This window comes from Ananas comosus, linkage group 4 (genome assembly GCF_001540865.1).
Source record: "Ananas comosus cultivar F153 linkage group 4, ASM154086v1, whole genome shotgun sequence".
Classification (NCBI taxonomy): domain Eukaryota; kingdom Viridiplantae; phylum Streptophyta; class Magnoliopsida; order Poales; family Bromeliaceae; genus Ananas; species Ananas comosus.
This window is the reverse complement of record NC_033624.1, coordinates 10,989,146-11,008,929: the sequence shown is the minus strand read 5'-3', so window position 1 is coordinate 11,008,929 and position 19,784 is coordinate 10,989,146. Positions and strand designations below refer to the sequence as shown.

General features: G+C 37.9%; 1 protein-coding gene across 5 annotated transcripts; it reads right to left on the bottom strand.

Moving 5' to 3' along the window:
- Positions 4,050 to 19,784, bottom strand: LOC109708924 (pentatricopeptide repeat-containing protein At4g14170). Of its 5 annotated transcripts, none has more exons than XM_020230869.1 (3): positions 17,939 to 19,784; positions 16,984 to 17,083; positions 4,050 to 4,068 (listed from the first exon to the last, which is right to left on the bottom strand). In XM_020230869.1, exon 1 carries the CDS (start codon positions 19,663 to 19,665, stop codon positions 18,280 to 18,282), a length of 1,386 nt encoding a protein of 461 aa, XP_020086458.1. In that variant the 5' UTR covers positions 19,666 to 19,784; the 3' UTR covers positions 4,050 to 4,068; positions 16,984 to 17,083; positions 17,939 to 18,279. The 5 variants fall into 5 exon arrangements, with proteins under 5 accessions (XP_020086458.1, XP_020086456.1, XP_020086457.1 ...); XM_020230867.1 differs by lacking the exon at positions 4,050 to 4,068 and adding an exon at positions 5,725 to 5,923; XM_020230868.1 differs by lacking the exon at positions 4,050 to 4,068 and adding an exon at positions 5,725 to 5,916.

The following is a 19,784-nucleotide window of genomic DNA, read 5'->3' as shown; positions in this document are numbered from 1 at the left end:
CCTAAAATGAAATAAATTATGTAAACACAACATTAACTAGAAAAGATAATAAACAAAAAGGTACATTTATGTTTTAAAGCCAAAATAATACAAGCGACAAGACTCTGTTTCATTGACTCCTAGCTCCACTTTTGCTCCATAGATGAAGATATGCCCCATGTATCAAAAGTTATCATCTTTCCTTCACGCAAATTCTTTTCATACCTAGAGTGATTTTAAAGGGTTGAGTTCTCCAAATCTGAATGAGCCCAATTGCAGCCAACAATATACTGGCAATCAAAAAGTGTTCTAGCCAAACTGCACAATGCTGGGAAAAGGCTTTGAAGGGCAGTATAATCCTACTACTAGCAGCCTGCCTCTTGATCGACTTCTATGTTGGTATGAGTCAGGATAATCTTTTAGGCTCAAAATAATATCAAGCGATGTTGGGGCGGGGCATGCGGAGGAGGGGGGCCTCGGCCCGCCCGGCGGGAGGCGGCAACAGAAGAAGAAGAAGAAGAGAAAAAGAAAAAGAAAAAGAAAAGAAAAATAAATGGTGCAAAATTTTTCTAAATAGTGCAACTTTGGTCTAAATAGTATAAAATTTATTTTAAAAGAGTGTAATTTTTATATCTAATAGTATAATTTTTATTAAAATAATACAATTTTTTTTAAAACAGTGTAATCTTGTTTTAACAGTGTAATTTTATTATCTTCTTTTTTTTTCTATATTTTTTTATCTTTTTTATCAGAATTTTTTTTTTATTATTCTTTTTTTTTTTCTATAATTTTTTTTTTATCACCACCTCTCTCTTGCTCTTTATCGCAACCACCGTAACGTCGCCGGAGGCAATCTCGCCGCCTTCGACGACGTCCTGGCGTTCCATCACGCGGTGGAGGAGAAGAGCCTGCGCTTCGACATCGCCGTGCCTTAGTGGAGAAGAAGGGTCACGGCGCGGCCTCAGCAGGGTCGGAGGCGAGGAGAGCGGGGGGTGCACGGGCGAGGGCGTGCGAGGAAGAGGCAAAGGCAGAGGCCAGGCGGGCTAGTTTTGTCTCCGCCTCCGCTGCCCTTTTTCGGAGAGAGAAAAAAAGAACGAGAGAAAAAAAAAAAAAAGAGAGAAAAAGTAATAAGGGCATTTTGGTCAGTTTGTTGAAAATCTAGTCCGAATTTACAAAATCGAAAAATATGACCCACTTTTGCAAAAGCACAAAACTAGTGGGTTTTTTATGCAAATTGGCCTAAAAAATATAATCAAATATTTAAAATAAAAATATAATGCGACTTTCAAATTACTTTAAAAAATAAATTAAATAATAGGTATAATATGCTATCTATACCTCTATATCTATACCTATATATTATATATCTATATCTATCTAAACTTTGCCTATATATTATTTCTCCTAAATTTTTACCATGTGACGAATCCTTCTTTACCGTTGGCTTTGCTCTTCCCACTCTCATCCCCACCCAATGTTTTATCTTTCAATTAATGTATTTATATAGTTTTATCTTCACTTAATGCTTCATCTTGCTAACCCCCACCTCTCAATTAATGTGTTTACATGATCCTATCTCCACCCAATGCTTCACTTCCTAACCCCCACCTCTCAATTAATGTGCTTACATGGTTTCATCTCCATCCAATGCTTCATCTTCCTAACTTCCACATCTCAATTGCTTTCACAAAAACAAATTAGTAAAATAAAATTTTTTCTTTTTTTTTTCATATTGTTTTTTTTTGCTTTTTTTCTTGGCGCACAAAAAGAGCTCATGTTTTGTAATTTTTTTTTTTAATTGTGTGTGAATTGAAATTAGGATTCCGAAGATCGTGATGGGGCACGGCAGGAGGAAGCGGTGATAGATTTGGAGTCAGTGAGGGGGAAGAAGCAATGGATGTGAAAGAATCTATACGGGATTGACATGGTCGTAACTAAAGAAGAGCTCGACACTAGCGGCGATGGCGTTGTAAAGATCAAAATTTGCCACTCCTATGAAGTGCGATGAAGTGGTGTATAGGGTAGAAATTTTTTTATTGTTTTTTTCATTATTATTATCTGTGATTTATTTATCAAAATTATAAATTTTACTATATCTATACCTATATTTATTTTATATCATTCCTATCTATACTTATATTTACTTTATATCATTCCGCCGCAATATGCGGGTAACTTCACTAGTTATACTAAATTATTGATGTCACGATCTTTTAAGGAGCAAAAATCAAAAGTTTAAGCGGCGACATTGTTGCCCTTTTTCTTATTTGTTTAATATAGTTTAATATTTCAGTAGAAAGACTTCTCTTCTATCGCATCCATGTGAAGTGGTGCTGAGAATTTATTTGAAAAACTTTTTGAAGCAAAAAAATTGCTTCCAAAATATAGGCCTCGTTTGGGATTACACAATATAGACTTCGTTTGGAATTACGAAAGATTGCATTACGTACGATAAGAAAGTACGTTGAAATAAAAAGTAAAAAATTTATTTTACTACAAAGTCGTCTTAGAAAATTCGGCATTCGAATTCACGGTTAACCTTATTAAACTTGATTTAGAAGGTCTGAATTATCTACTAATCAAATGTTGTCATTTTTAAAATTTGCTACTGTTCATCCATTAACGAAAATGAATGACAATAACTTGATTTAGAAGGTATTTTTAAATTTAGAAGGTCTGAATAATAATAAGAAGAAGAAAAAGAAAATGAAATAGAAGAATAACAATAACAATAATACCCACTCGTTGCATGGAGTTTCCTTCGGAAATACATGCGTACCAACACAACCTAACCAGAAGTACCTGTAGCATAAAGCAGGACTGCTACTATAAAAATAATAGGATGATTACATATCTTGTGCTTTCGAAAGCACGAAGATCTTCGTGCTTGTATATTATTTTCGATAATGAAAACTTTCAATTCAAAAATCGGCTTTGTTAAACAAAATCTACGCTATTAGAATTATTTGGAAACAAAATTTTATAATTTTTCAACATTATTTACCCAGTGATTAAAGGGTCTCAAAAATAACTATTTTACTGGCCAATATGACACGTTTGTTAGTTCAACAGTGTAGAATAATCCAAATAATCCAAATTAAATAAAATTTTAATAAAAAATTATATTTACCATCAAGAGCAAGATCAATATTTTCGATTTGAATTTTAAGTCTTTTACTATCATTTTTATGAAATTTTTATTTTCAACCATTCATTTTAAGACTGGTCGTTCATTAGACAAACGTGCAAAAAAAATTATAAAATTTAGTTTCTTACTAATTCCAATACTATAGATCATATCTAACGGAATAGATCGCCGAACCAGATATTCTTTCATCAAAAACAACTTATATCAAAAACAACTTACAAAAATAAAGACCTCCATACTTTTAAAAGCTTAGCTCTAATAATAATAATAATAATAATAATAATAATAATATGACTATGTCTATAATGCTATCAATAGCAACTTACTTAGTGCTGCCAAGTTTTCCACCGAAGATCTACCTATTTAACCATTTCCACCCTTTAGATTATACTATTCAACCAACCATCTACTAAACCCTAAAAGACCACTATTATTCTAACCGCACATCCTTTCATCCAAAAACTGAAAATTTAAAAGTACCAATGACTTCGTGTTATTAATAGCATAGAGCAGGACTAACTACAATACTACACTACTGGTACAATAACAATGACAATAGCAATAAAGGTTTTTTTTGCATTTGGTCCCCTTAAAAAAATTATTTTCACAAATAATCTCATCAAATTTATAATTACAATTTTGACCCTATCCCCGCCACACAGGCGCCACGTAAGCGCCACACCAGCAAGGATAGGGTGCTGGAATAAGTTAAACACAATAATTCATTCCCCGTGTCTAAATACAATGAATGTTCACTGTGTCTAGAAAAAATATATGTATTGCGAACAAATATAAGTATTGCACAGGGAAAATATAAATATGGAACATGATAAACAATTCGCCGTGTTTCACAGTGTTTGAACACGGTGACTGGTTCACCGTATTTAACTTAACGCCCCTCTCCAGCCAGCTTGCGTGGTGCTGATGTGGTACTTGCGTGTCTGGAATAGGATTAAAATTGCAATTATAAATTTGATAGGACTAATGAAAAAAAAATATTTTGAAGAGTCAAATGCAAAAAAAAGCCCTAGCAATAATGAGTACTCCTAGGTAGTATGTTCCGATATCAGTTGTGGATTTTGAAACTTGGCTCAGCTAGTATTTTGAGACAAATGTTTCGCAAGTAACAAACTGCTAAGCAAGGATAAACAACTAAGAAAGCATGTGAACTCAAAAAGGAACAAGAAGTGCTAACTCTTTCGCATGGCAATACCTTGTAAAGAAAAAGATTTGACCTAGTCCAAAATTGAGCAAAATACGATGTTTCTACGTGTGATTTCTGGTATAGAATATTACTTTGCCTAGTGCCTACTCCCACCATATAGAATGCATGTTGAGCCATTAGCTCTTTTGGACGGTGTGTAGAGTCCATCTCGTAATTTGGCTAGACCTCTTGATAATAAAATTTCCACAATCCAGAATATGCTTCTATGTACTATAGAAAGTGGGCATAATATTACTCTTAGGGTGCGTTTGGTTCGCACTATGAAAGATTACTAGCAATAAAAAGATGTCCGAGAATCTTATTCCTATTCATCCTATTACTAAGAATGTGGCATTCCTGTGTTTGGTTCGCCCGGTTATATTATTTAGTCATGTTATTTAAGTTTACAAAAAATATACAATTAATTTATTTATTTTCTTTAATTAATTTTAGATAATGCACCAAAAATTTCAACATTTTTTTAGAAAAAAGGAAGAGAGAGAACATAGGTTAGAGAGAGAGAGCATAATTAATGAAATAGAAAGAGAAATAGAATCGAGATTAGAGGTAGTGAGAGAGTTGAGATTTTAGAAAAAGAGGAGGGAGGGGAGAGCTTAGTTTAGAGAGAGAAAAAGAGTTGAAGTTTAGAGAGAAAAAAAAAATTTTAGAGAGAGATATGAGGTTAGAGTGTAAAGAAAAATAAAACCAACTAGCCGGCGGGTAGGGAGAAAGAAAGATATTAGACATATTATGATTATCCCAATCAATTAATTTGAGGATACCCACCCTCTCTCAAGGGGATGAGATTAGTACTTTGGGATGAATCTCATTCCCAAGTAAATCTAATATTACCAACTAGATTACGTAGTGCGTTTAGCCAAACACCGTCATATTTTTTTATTCCTATCGGATTACTAGGAATCTTAAAAAGATAACGCAAACCAAACGCGCGCTTAAGCGATGGGCTCCTTTGGACTCTGTGGAGTCCACCATCTCCTACTTTGTATAGATTTTTTGATAATAGAATTTCCACCAACCAGATTACACAGCTACGTACTTTCAAAAATGGGCATGTTAAATATAAAAGTGTTTAAACACCGTTCTCTAATAGTTTAAGCTTAAGTTTTTAGAGTACAACAGTTGTTTCACATGGTATCAGAGCAGGTTGTCCTGAGTTCAAATCACGCCAGGCTCCTAGCATATTAATTTTCTCTCATTTAATTCAAGCCCCACGTCATGGGCCGACTAAAAAGTCTCGAGCCCAGACGTGAGAGGAAGTGTTAAATATAAAAGTGTTTAAACACCGTTCTCTAATAGCTTAAGCTTAAGTTTTTAGAGCACAACGGTTGTTTCACAGGGCATAATGTTACTCTTTTGTAAGTATGCATGCATACGAGTCGATCTTAGTAAAATGTAGTTACTCTCATGATGACAAAGCTGGGCTCACATACCTGATCGGTGCAGACTCCTCCATAACGCGTTCATTCATGAACCCAATACTCCGATCCACATTTGCTTCATGAACCTATCTGTGTTACATGCACCACTAGCTCCTTCACCAACATGCACAACAAATGCTCCAGTTCTATGAGCTTAAGAAGAAAACACCAGGTGGTGGTCACGGTAAATTTGAAGGTCAGTCCTACGTGAAAGAATCTAAAGACCTTATGGATAGCACTAGCTAGCTGCAAGAAGCTCTAGAAATGTAACGCCCAAGTTCCATATTAGATGGGAAAATGATTCTGATTGGTATATACGAGGCCTCACAAGCTAATAATAATAATAACTCGATTTAAACATTTTAGGTCGGTTATTTGGGTCCAACGAGTTATTATTACTAGCGGGTGGGGTTGTTACAATTGGTATCAGAGCCGAATACCAGCCGAAAGTGTGAGAGCTAACCGCTATGTGGGGCAAAGTGCAACACCAACAGGTTTGATAGGAGCCACCTTTTGAACCCGTAGGAGCCATCTCACATCATCTGGTAATTCTAACTTGTAGGAGCCATCTTACATCATCTGGTAATTCTAACCTATAGGAGCCATCTCACATCGCCTAATAATTCGCCTGGTAATTCTAACTTGTAGGAGCCATCTGACATCGCCTAGTAACTCTAGTATATATTGTCTATTCTGGTTTGAACCCGACGAGGACGTCGGTGTCTAACCTGTAGGTGCTATCTCACATCGCCTAGTATTCGCCTGGTAATTCTAACCTGTAAGAGCCATCTCACATCGCCTAATAATTATAGTATATATTGTTTGTTCTAGTTTGGATCCGACGAGGACGTCAGGGTCTAAACATAGAGAGTCCCACATTATGATTCTGATTGGTATATATGAGGCCTCACACGCTAATAATAATAACTGCGCTTAAGCATTTTGGGCTGATGGTTTGAACCCAACGAGTTATTATTACTAGCGGGTTAAGTCGTTACAAGAAACATCTCTCAATTTTAATTTTTTTTTCTAAGGAGTAAGGCTTGTCCACACCACCTTTTCAAACCATGTAAGACATTAACATGGTATATGGATTATAGAATTGGGCTGCAAAGTCCTGTTTGACCTCTATAGATTCTGTTTTAGTCGACATTTCGATAAGGCTCAGCGCTCATAGAGACGGTTGTCCAGAGGCGGCTGTTCTAACCGCCTCTACGCTATACGTTCGAGACCACATTAGAGGTGGTTTAAAACAATCGCCTCTATATCTAAAAAAAGATATTTTAAATTTTCCTCTCTCCCCCCCCCCCCCCCCCCCCCCCCCCACCCCAAAAGAACCCTAAGTTCCCCCAAAAACAGAATCTTCTCCCAACCCCTCCTCCTAAAAAACCCACCCCCTCCGTTAGGCGGCTCCTCCTCCCCGACGGCCATGACTGCTCTCCCCTGCCGCTACGCGCTCCTCCGCTCCCAGGGCGTCTCCCCCCCCCCCCCGACGCTCAAGCCACCCCCCCACCTGCCCCACACCCTCTCCCCCACCTCTTCCTCAACCCTTTTCAGGGCCGCGGGGTGCGGCTTAAGCCCCTGAAAAGGGATTTCATTAAAGATTGGATGTTTATGTAAAGGTCTCTCTACTTTTTAATATTATTTTCATTTATTCAAAGTAAAAGGGACATTCTAAAACTTTTGGTTTATGCATTAAATTATCATTACCACTACCATTAATCTACATATGTGCCTGAATATGCACCCACATATCGTACACAAACTATGCAGAGGGTTGACCGTTAGACAAAAATTCCATATAGAAGCAACTTCTGAAAATTGTTTAACAGAGCATTGATTCCATTCTTCCATTCCTATCCTTTCAATTCAAGCCATAAAAACTAAGTTGCACTTCTAGCCATTTCCTAGAAAAGTTAGTTTGATGACTGCGATTAAAGGAAAGGATGAATAAATAAAATCCAACTCTCCTTATACAATCAACTATAAGGAGCCCTCTTATAGGATTTTGACCCTTGACCATCTCAAAAATAAAGTTCCATCTTGAACAATAGTGTCTTGCACGAATTGCACATGAAACAATATAGGCATACATCAATCAAAATAACAGCACTACAGCACTCCAGCACCATACATACCATTCCCTACTTCCAGTATATTGATATATAACCCGCTTCACCCTATGCATCATTACTAATACAATAGCAACTGAGTTATGTAAAATTATTCTTATCCCTTTTTTTTTTTGAGAGAGAGAATGGTAGTGACTATCTGCTCTGTTCAATTTTTCTTTTAAGAAATGAACACGGCTAGAAATGTGAAGCAACTAGGCATCGTATTTGTGACCTCGAATACCAACCATCAAATCCTTAGCCAACTACGCTAAGTATGGTTGGTTATTCTCATCTATCATTCTTAGGTAATTTATTTGTCGTTGAACTTATCTTCATAATTCACTTAGGTAACTAAACTTCGATATGTAGCAAACCGAGTCAGTGTCATAAAACATCAGTGACTGCTTTACTTGGATCATTCTGCTAAACTAATTCAATTTCCCTAACAGAGGAATGATGTGGCAACTGATTTAGCTGCCACATCATCTCCAAATAAAGATATGGTGATATGGCAACTGATTCAAGTGCCATGTCATCTCAAATCTATTAAGATTCAATTGCCACATCATCCTCATGTCATATCTCTTGAAGATGATGTGGTAGCTAAATCAGCTGTCGCATCATCCCTCCATAAGGGACTTTGAGAAGTGTAAGCTAGAGTCGACGCAAGAATTGAAGCTCAGTACCTCAATTACAACAAACTAAAATTCGGTGACCTAAATGAAACTTTGAATAAGTTCAGCGATTTCATTTTTTGTTAACATGAATAAGCGTCCGCAAATTCATGAACAGATCTAACATGAATTATGTGGTGGCTTGAGTTTCTACCAAGCAAATTAGGACATGGCTGGAAAGGTGCCTTGTCCGTGTCTGACCGACCTCCACAATTTTAAGCGAAAACAACATGGGATCACTCTTCCTGATTTCCTATTTCTTCGTTCCCATATCCAGATTCTCTTTTTCTCTTTTGAATCTAGTTATGGAAATTTTATATGTAAATCCCTCGTTATCTTATTCTGATACTTATATCTTAAATAAGCCTTCTAAGATTATGATAGTACCTAACATAATTTTAATGCATGACTTAATTAAACAAATATATTAACAATATATAAATCAGATGTTTACATACGTGTTAAAATATAAAAAATATATATTTACATACCATATTTGCATCCTAATTTTTTCTAAGTCTGCCTGTCCAAGATGTGTTGGGTCCCATGTCTTGTGTTTGTGTCCATGTAACCAAGTTTCCGACAAACTGATATGGCAAGTTAGAAGTTTATAAAAGTTACAATCCATTTTCTCTAAGTTTGGTCAAATTATACCAGATTTCCCTATAACCACTTTGAACACCGTTGTATCGGCCTCCAATTAATAGATCATAATCAGAAACGATACTATACTTGACAAGTGCTCGGTTAAAAATCTGGACATGCTCATACATTTACTTAAAGTATCAAATTAAACATGTTAATGACTATCACTTTCGATTACATAAGAATTTACAAGCTAAGTCTGTTTGCAACAAATTAACCAGAATAAAGCCCAACAAATCAGTTGGAAGATTGAACTTACTTATTATCAATATAGGCATCATCAAGTAAAGCTACATATACTTGTTCCTGCTTTCCCATGGTTCTTATTTGTTCCCAACATGGTATAAAGGGCTTTTTTTGCATTTAGTTCCCTAACAATTTTTTTATAAATAGGCCTACAAAATTTATACCTGCAAAATTGATCCTATTTCTGCCATGTGAGCGTCGTGTTGATCGGGGTAGCTAAGTTGAATACGGTGAACCATTTACCGTGTTAAAACACGATAAACTATTTACCGTGTTTAAACACGATGAATGGCTCCTCCCCGTGTTTGAACACAACAAATGATTTGCCGGGTCCAAACACGGTGAATAGTTTACCCTGTTTAGACACGGCAAACCTTTTACAATATTGAATGCAACTTCCACCTAGCTATATTTTAATACTTAAAAACATCAACATAACATCGATACAACATCAACACAACATCAATACAATATCAACACGACAACATATCCAAAAATAGACTGAGTTTGTTTGATAATATACAGTTTACAAAAATTAATTTCACGTCCTCCTCCTAATCCCTCTCCCTCGACCACGATCAACACTATGCTCATCGAAGGGCTCTATGACTTTCCAATGATCAAGACGTTTGATAGTAGCACCCTCAATAACTGGCTGAGTGTCTTGCGTCTCGATCACCAGTCTGAGCTCGCGCTCAACCATAGCAGGTATCGGTACTACATCTGGTTGTGGAGGAGGTGAAGATAAGTGTTGATCTGCGTGGGGAGACTGCGATGGGCTATGTAGTGGTACATGGCCTGACGTCGGTGGTCTACCATACTCTGCTGGCTGTGAAGGTATAGTGTTTGGAAGTGTCGATAAAGTCTCCAAAATTAGCTCTATTTGATCGGCAACTGGTGTTAAGACTTTTAATATTTCACCATACGAAATATCCGGCAAGAAACATCCGATCGTATAGTGCGATCTCTGCATGACATCGACTTGAAATAAAAGCAGCATCATGAAAATTACACTAATCTTTCTTGGTGCATAAAAATAAATATAATATATGATATATATAAATCATACCAATACTCTCTCGACATGTCCATGTGACTGATATGCGAGGGTGGACGCTGTACCGGCCTAAACATTCATTTCCTGGTGATCCTCCAATACCACTGCATGTAACAGTAGTAACTCGTATAGGATCAGAATCTACATAAGAGTCCACCTCTACTATATTCATCAATCGATCATTTCAATACTGAATATATGGAGCAAAATACGCCTCCCAATTCTTTTTCGCTCTACCTCATGAAGTGAAGCGAGGTAGAGCAACTACCGCGTTGGGTATATGCTGTAGAAGATCAAATTGCCGAAGCACCTGGTCTGGAAGATGAAACTCAATGGTGTGGAAGCGGGCTAAGGTTGTCTTAACTCGCCAAACATGAGACACCGCTACACAAAAAGCTAGAAGTGTCTCTAGTACTGCATCTGTATAAGGCTTCCATGTAATCTATTATGAAAAATATTTATGGTTACTTATTTGTTTTAAAATGAAAGTTACATTTACAATAAAATCGAATTATTTTCATTTACCTGAACTTTAGCTACTCATCAAACTCTTCACAATAAAACTCAATATCAGTAGTCCTGACATTGTCCCGAAAAGCCAACTTAGTATTCCACTTAGTTTATTTATATCATATTAGTAATGATAAAATAAAATTTTGAAAAATTAATAGTAAAGACTACTTAGAAACTATAAGAAACTGCTTAAAAACTATAAGAAAATCCATCAATAAAATTAGTAGTAAAGAAATGTACCTGATGTAATGTTCCAAAACAACGACACTCTACCTTCCCCCTTATTAAAGCCAAGGTTTAAAGTGTCGCCCCGTGCCGTACGGCACGGGGCGGCACGTACCATGCCACCAAGAAGGTGGCACGGTACAGGAAGGGTCTCGAACCCCCCTTCGTGCCGCGGCACGCAGTGCTGTGCCGCACGAGACAGAGCGGCACGGTGCGGCGTGCCACGGCACAGTGTCGTGCCGGCACTATGCTAATTTTTTTTTTTTTGCTTTTTTTTTTTGCTTTTTGTTTTTTTTTTTTCCTTTTGTTCTGTTCTTTGGGGTATCCAAAGCATTCTAGATACCCCACACCCCTCCCCAATGACATTGCAAATCGAAAATTTACTTATGAGGTAAGTCAAAAAAATTATAATTTAATTTTTTTTGTTTATCAATATACGGACAAAAGATTTGTCTGAGCTTTTTGCTTCTATCATAGATATCTATTTTTCCTTCACAAATTATTTTATTAAAATTTATCGCACTGCGAATTTTTTGGCAAATGAAGGGAACAAAATCGAACTCAATAAACAAATTCGAGCCGCATCAAATATAAAATTTTATTTTTGTGCTAAAAGATTGAAAATACTGATAAAATTAAAAACTAAATTAAATCAATTGATACTTAAATTTGTTTAATTTATTTGACATATAATTTATTGCTTAATTTTATTGATAGGTCTACTATTTTTTGAAAAAATTAATTAAAAAAATAATTTTTCAAATACTTTGTAAAATAATTTTTTCGAATAATTTTTTAAATTATTTTTTTGTATTTTATAAAAGAAAGGCTGTAATATGGTCAAAAAAAAGAAAAAAAGATGTCTTTACATTTTAAAAATTCTTACCTGTAAAAATTTCTATTCTACATCAGATATAATTGTACTTTACATACAGAAAAGTTTACAAATATGTTAATTGATGACTATAGTAAGCTATATATAGCAAATATTCATAATTATTTGATTAAATTTTTTAAAATAACATTATAAGAGCTTATTGGAACCAAAAAAATTGAAATAAGTCTGTGCCAAAGCGTGCCAGTAGGAGGTCGTGCGTATCCATTGGCACGCAAGCGTATCACGTGTCGGCACGGAAGCGTGCCGGTGCCGTACCGTGCCAGGCAGACAACGGCACGCCTCCATGCCACGGCACTTTAAACCTTGATTAAAGCATTCCCTAATGCTCGATAGAGATGAGCTAGCGTCGCAACACCCCATGCCAACTTACCGCAAGAGTCGAAATTCTCTAAAAGTGACAACTACTTCAGATGCACTCTATTCCCACTTGGGTTTGGCAACAAACTACACCCTATCTAAAACAGCATATACGCTCGTGCTTTAGCTCTGATAGTAGCGGGAGATACATAATCTATCTTTATGTCACCGCCCCTAATATCCTCCGAAATCACCCTAAGAAGTAGCTCGCAGAGCTGCGGCCACTAATACGACTCCCCGCTTGTCATAGACTGGCGAGTTTTTTAAGAATGTTTACACGAGCCTTTTGGGCTTCTGGACCCTCAATTCATGGCTGGGAGTATTGTCGGTCATTACTTAGTATCAATGCTACCCATTTGTTCGGAAAATACGGAAGCCACGCATTAATTGCCACAGGTGTCTATGCCGATAGTGGTTTATACTCGTTAGCATTCGCAATATGCGAGGGAGAGAATAGCTCGAGTTGGAAGTGATTTCTAAATTGCCTACGAAGGTATATAACACGATTTCGAGTTATTACACTCATTTTGAATCGTTTTAAAGGGCTAGTGAATCTTGTTGCACTTGTATTCCCATCATCAGAAGATCATGCTCATCGTTAGTGTTTGCGACATATGAAGGCTAATGTGAATGATTATTTTAAAGCAAAACACTTGCTTAAGAAATTTTATGCTATCGGAAATGTCTCAGAAGAACAAAAATATTACGCATTAAAGAAAGAATTGAAGGCTATGGATGAAGATGCTTGGATATAGGTTGAGAAACTTCACGCCTACAAGACATATTGGGCAAATCTTTCGATGGTGGTCGACGATTCGGCATTATAACAACAAACCAATCGAAAATTTTAAATGAAGTGTCAAAAAGAGTTTGTGCCTTACCAATTACAACTTTTATAATGGCAATATTTCATCGAGTGGTTGAATTCTTTCTAAAACATCGTGCGGAGGAAGCATCAATGTCTACTCAATTTGTATCGACTATTGATAAGACCATCAACAACTAGATGACATGTGCTAGAGCATATACAATTCCGCAATTTGTTGCTCACGAGTTTGACGTACTTACTGGAAGGGGTTTGCAATACCAAGTGATTATCAATGAGAGAGATTCTACTTGTTCATGTTTGTGTTTGCAACTCACGGAAATCCCTTATTCACATATGTTATCATATTGTAATTTCTAATACATGAACATAGATTACTATAGTTTATGTTCTTATTGGTATACTACCGAGTCTTACCGTAAAACATGTGAATCACGATTCCATCCGGTTCTCGATCGGCGTTATTGAGTTGAGCTATATGATTCTCCTCTACTTCCACTACGCAGGAGAAGAAAAAAATAGCGAGCTAAATTTACTCACATTTGCAATATTATAGAAGAAGGCGCTGGTAGTAGAAGAGGCAAATGTAATATGTGTAAACAACACGGGCATTACAAGATCACATGTCCTGAAAATCAACAAAGAAGGACCAAGAGACGTCATCGCTTAGGTTGTATGATATGTTGATTGTTGTAGAGTTATTTTATTATTTTATATTACTGCACTCATATTATATCTTTTTATTGCACATTGATTTTATGTGGATATTTCAAATGGACGATCACAAGGTGCCAGGACCGATTGATACATCTGTACTGGCTGAGCAGCCACACCATAGATCCACTTTAATCAGAGAGAAGGTTGTACTTTTTTATTTTAAACTTATATTTTTTTTTGGAAACTTATGTACTGATATTATATGACATTTATAATATTGCAGGGTTATTATCCTATTCAATTTACGGAGCATGGCCGTAAATTGAATCATTGGCACATTGAGCATCCTGCAGTTTTGGAGCTATTGCGACGAGCAAGATTTTATTATGTATCATGGTTGAGGCGCATGCAGTTAAATCAGTCCTTGTTCCTTGTTAGGATCATTAATCGAGAGTTGGAGGGAAAAGCAGATTTTCCACATACGATACAGAGAGATGACGTAGCTATTATTATAGAACTTCGCATCCATAGTGGGGTTGTGACAAACGGGGCGTCGTATTAGTGGCCGCAACTCTGCGAGCTACTTCTCGGGGTGATTTCGGAATATATTAGGTGCGGTGACATAAAGATAGATTGGTTGTACCATTATTTCCATGATATTGCTCTAAATGCATCTCCCGCTACTGTCGGAGCTAAAACATAAGCGTATATGCTGTTTCAGGTAGGGTGTAGTTTGTTGCCAAACTAAGCGGGAATAGAGTGCATTTGAAGTAGTCATCACTTTTAGAAAATTTTGACTCTTGCAGTAAGCTGGCATAGGGTGGTATGACGCTAGCTTATCTCTGTCAAGCATTACAGAATGCTTCAATGAGGGAGAAAGTAGAGTGTCATTGTTTTGGAACATTACATCAGGTACATTCCTTTACTACTAATTTTATTGATGGATTTTTCTTATAGTTTCTAAGTAGTTTTTTATATAAATATGGGTATGGGACCACCTGCATATTGATCGACCTGAGATAGTCGGACCGCAGCCTGAACTTGTTGACGTGCCACTAGGTTGCAGGTAAGTATTTTCCAAATAATTTTTCAAAATTTTATTTTATCATTACTAATATGATATAAATAAACTAAGTGGAATACTAAGTTGGCTTTTCAGGACAATGTTAGGACTACTGATATTGAGTTATATCGTGAAGAGTTTGGTGAGTAGCTAGAGTTCAGGTAAATGAAAATAATTCGATCTTATCATAAATGTAGCTTTCATTTTAAAATGAATAACCATAAATATTTTTCACAATAGATTACATGGAGGCCTTATACAGATGCAGTACTAGAGACACTTCCAGCTTATTGTTTAGCGGGGTCCCTGGTTTAGCGAGTTAAAACCATCTTAGTCTGCTTCTACGTCATTGAGTTTCATCTTCCTGATCTAGTGTTTCGACAATTTGACCTTCTACAGCATACACCAGACGTGGTAGTTACTTTACCTCGCATCACGTCACGAGATAGAGCAGATGAGAATTGGAAGACGTATCATGCTCCATATATTCCACATTAGGATGATCAACTGATAAATATAATACAGGTGGACCCTTATGTAAATCATGATCCTATACGAGTTACTACTGTTTACGTGCAATGGTATTGGAGGATCACCAGGAGATGAATATCTAGGCCAGTACAGCGTCCACCCCTCGCATATTAGCCACATGGACATATCGAGAGAGTATTGGTATGATTTCATATAATATTATATTATTATATTTATTTTTATATACAAAGAAAAATTAGTGTAATTTTCATGATGCTGCTTTTTTTTTAAGTCGATGTCATGCAGAAATCGCACTATACGATTGAACGTGTCCTGCCGGATATTTCGTATGGTAAAGTATCAGAAGTCCTGACACAAGTTGCTAATCGAATAGAGCCAATTTTGGAGACTTTACCGACACTTCCAAACACTGTACAATGTGTACCTCCACGGCCAATAGAATATAATAGACCACCGACGTCGGGCCATGTACCACTACATAGTTCGTCAGGGCCATCTTCACCGACATCAATACCACTTGCAAAGAATTCACCTTATCATTCAGACATAATACCATTATCAGAGGATCCATCCCGACAAGCCGATATTATTTATCGTAGGCGCCAACGGCATCGACAGTTGCAATCTCCCCACACAGATCAGCCCTTATCTTGAGCTCCTTCACAGCCAAATATAGTACCGACACCTGCTATGGCTGACCGCGAGCTCAGACTGGTGATCAAGACGCAAAACACTCAACCAGTTGTTGAGGGAGCTACTATCGAACATCTTGGTCAGTGGAAAGTCATAGAGCCCTTCGATGAGCATGGTGTTGATCGTGGTCACCATTGTAGTCGAAGACGTATAGATAGACATGGTCGAGGGAGAGAGACTAGGAGGAGGACGTAACATTCATTTTTGTATATTTTGAACTGTACAAAACATTCTATCTTATCGAACAAACTCAATCTATTTTGGACATGTTGTCGTGTTGATATTGTATTGATGTTGTGTTGATGTTGTATTGATATTATCAATGTTATATTGATGTTGTATTTGATATTTTAAGTATTAAAATATAGCTAAGTGGAAGTTGCATTGAACACGGTGAATGGTTCACCGAATTCAAACATGGAGAACCATTCACCGTGTTTAGACACGGTACCGTGTCTAAACATTGTGAATAATTCACCATGTTCAACCAAAACTTTCCCAAGTATAGCGCTGGCGTGGCGCTCACGCCGCAGAAATAGGCCTAATTTTGTAAATATAAATTTTATGGGGCTATTACAAAAAAAAAATTGTTAGGGGATAAATGCAAAAAAAGCCCTGGTGATAGTTCAATAGTTACATGACTTTTAAATAAAGAAACTGTTCTGATAGTTGCAAATCATAGATGTCCACAATTTTTTGGAATATGCATTGAATCAAAGAAGAAAAGAATTACTTCTTATCTATCTAATTTACCTGCTGAAGTGGATCAGCTTCTGCAACCAGTACCAACAGCAAGTTGCTTCAGCCAACTTAGACTATGCTTTTTTGCTTTCACCACTGAGAATACACAGAACTGCAGAACATGAAGAATATATCACTACCACAGTTTTGCAGCGATGTATATGACACTTAGTTGTCATATAAGTCAGTTCTCATAAATTATGTATGCAACTATTGTATCGAAAATTACAAGAGTAGAAGCACCGCGGATATGTTTTAGCTTGCATCTTTAATAGTTTGTTTGACAACTATGAACTTATAATGCATGAACTGCATCTAGTACGAGCATGGCAACTAAGATTTCATTAGCAAAAATAAATAAATAAATAAATAAAGATTTGCAACCTCACATCAGTGGGCCTAATAAGATAATGACTTTGTAATTAATTGCATTTGCAATATTCATTACATTCCTCACATGTCCTACCTTTGAAAGACTCAATATTGTAAACCACATAAGAAATCAGCAGAAGTGGATCAATTAGCATATTAGCGCTAGTCTAGAACACACGCATTAGTACTGCTCTCCATGGTATAGATGAAATAATGGTCAAAAGCAATAGCAGGTTTCAATTTCATAATTGATATTCTGACAACATAAATAAATGATAGAAATGAACTAACTCATCTGGATGTGGCCATAATTGTCTTCTGAAAATTGCTTCAGAGAGTATATATTTTTGAAAGTTAAACATAGGAAAGTCACAGCTAAAAAACTAAAACAGTACTATCTGGCAATGAAATATTGAAGAAGCCCTTGTCAGTGCCATAGACGCATGCAATGCAGTCAGCAGAGAAAGAAATTTCTCGTTGTTATACAAAGTAGCTTGTTCTTCATAGTATAGCTATATGCCGTCAGTAGAGCTTAGATTAGTTTTACCAAAAGTGTAGTAAAACTAAACAGCTAGATATTGGAGAGACAGCATACCTCCAATCATTTGATCATCAAAAGAGAGATGATTATTAGATCTACACAAAAGCTCATGATTTCTTGGATGAAAAAGTTTGACCATGTGATATTGTCTCCTTCTTCCCAACTGTCCATTGAAGTAGAGAGAGAAAATTACGCAACTCGACTGACCTCCATCCTGGCTGCCTCTAGCATTGTTTTCTTCAGTAAACACATTGAAAAGCCTGACAACATCCACTACATGTTACGAAAATGGTTGGGCTTAAAGCTAGACCCTGGGAGGAATCAGCCTCAGTTACTAGATGCCAGTAAACAGAAGCTGATGATATAATTATCAGAGCAGCTCAGATAATAAAAATTTATCCTGGTTGTGATATAGATAGAAAATCATTTGATTCAACTGAGCTCCAACCAGGCAGCTTCCCAACATTCACTTGCTTCATGAACTCCCTCACTCTTTCTGCATCATCATACCGACCAAGATCTGAATACATGTTTGCCAAGCTCAAATAGTACCCACTCTTCTCTGGGCACATCTTCATTAATCTTTCTGAAATTCTTTCACCAACTTCCACATTACCATGAACTCGACAAGCCGCTAATAAGGACCCCAAGATCGCCTCGTCAGGCTCAAAAGGCATTTCCTCTATAAACCCCTCTGCTTCCACGATTCTCCCCGCCCTTCCTAACGCATCAGCCATGCAAGAGTAGTGCTTTAATTCAGGCTTAATGCCACTCAGCTTCATCTTATCAAAAAGTGACCGTGCCTTCTCCACCATGCCAGCATGCGCACATGCCGATAACACCCCGAGAAAAGTAACTGAGTTTGGCTCTACCCCTTCCACACTCATCTCCTCGAAAAGTCTCAAAGCATCATCGGCACTCCCATTCAACCCATGCCCAAGAATCAAAGCAGTCCACGAAATAATGTCTTTTTGCGGCATTCTATCGAACACCTTCAAAGCGCATCCAAACGCCCCGCATTTCACATACATGTCTACAAAAGCATTCCCCAAGGATAACGGAAACCTCGAGAACCTTCTAATGCTAGCCGCATGAACAGCCCTACCATGCCTGAGAATACCCGATTGTCCGCATGCAAGCAGCAAGCTCACCATGACCACTCCATCGAGCCGGACCCCTTCGCTTACCATCTCCCTGAAGAACCGAAGCGCCGACTCCGGCAGCCCGCTCTGTGCGTAGCCCGACAGCATCGACGTCCAGAGCACAGCATCCCTCTGCGGCATTTCGTCGAACAAGCGGCGTGCGAAAGGAACCTCGCGTAACGTCGCGTAGCAGCTCACGAGAGCGGAGGCGACGAAGAGGCTTCTATCTAAACCCATTTTGATGGAGAGGGCGTGGACCGCCATGCCGGATTCGGGAGAGCCGATGAGCGCGCAGGAGCGGAGGACGGGCGGGAGAGTGAAGGCGTCGGCGGGGGCGTCGGAGGCGGAGCGCATGGCGAGGAAGAGGCGGAGGGAGAGGTGGGGGGAGGGGGACTTGGCGAGCTCGGCGATGAGGAGGTTCCAGGGGAAGGAGAAGGAGGAGGAGGAGGCGCGGAGGGGGATGCGGCGGAGGAGGGAGAGGACGGAGGAGGCGGGAAGGAGCTGGGAGAGGAGGGAGAGGGCGTGGGGATGGGAATGGGAGAAAGATGTTGAGGGTGGAGAGAAGGGGGAGGGATGGGGTATGCGTGCTGGGAGGAGAGGAGGAGAATTGGAGAGCAGCAGAGTACGAGTTAAGCGCATGGGAGGGGGCCAGGGGGGTTGGTGGCGGCTCGGCGCGCGGCTCCGTTGTTTTTGAGCTCCCCGGAGATGAACGGACGCCAGTGGTAGATTAAGGCTTCATTTGTTTACAATAGAAGTAA

What these genes read in the sequence shown, in the direction of transcription:
- LOC109708924 (XM_020230869.1), bottom strand. Translation starts at nt 19,665, where the DNA reads ATGCGCTTAACTCGTACTCTGCTGCTCTCCAATTCTCCTCCTCTCCTC.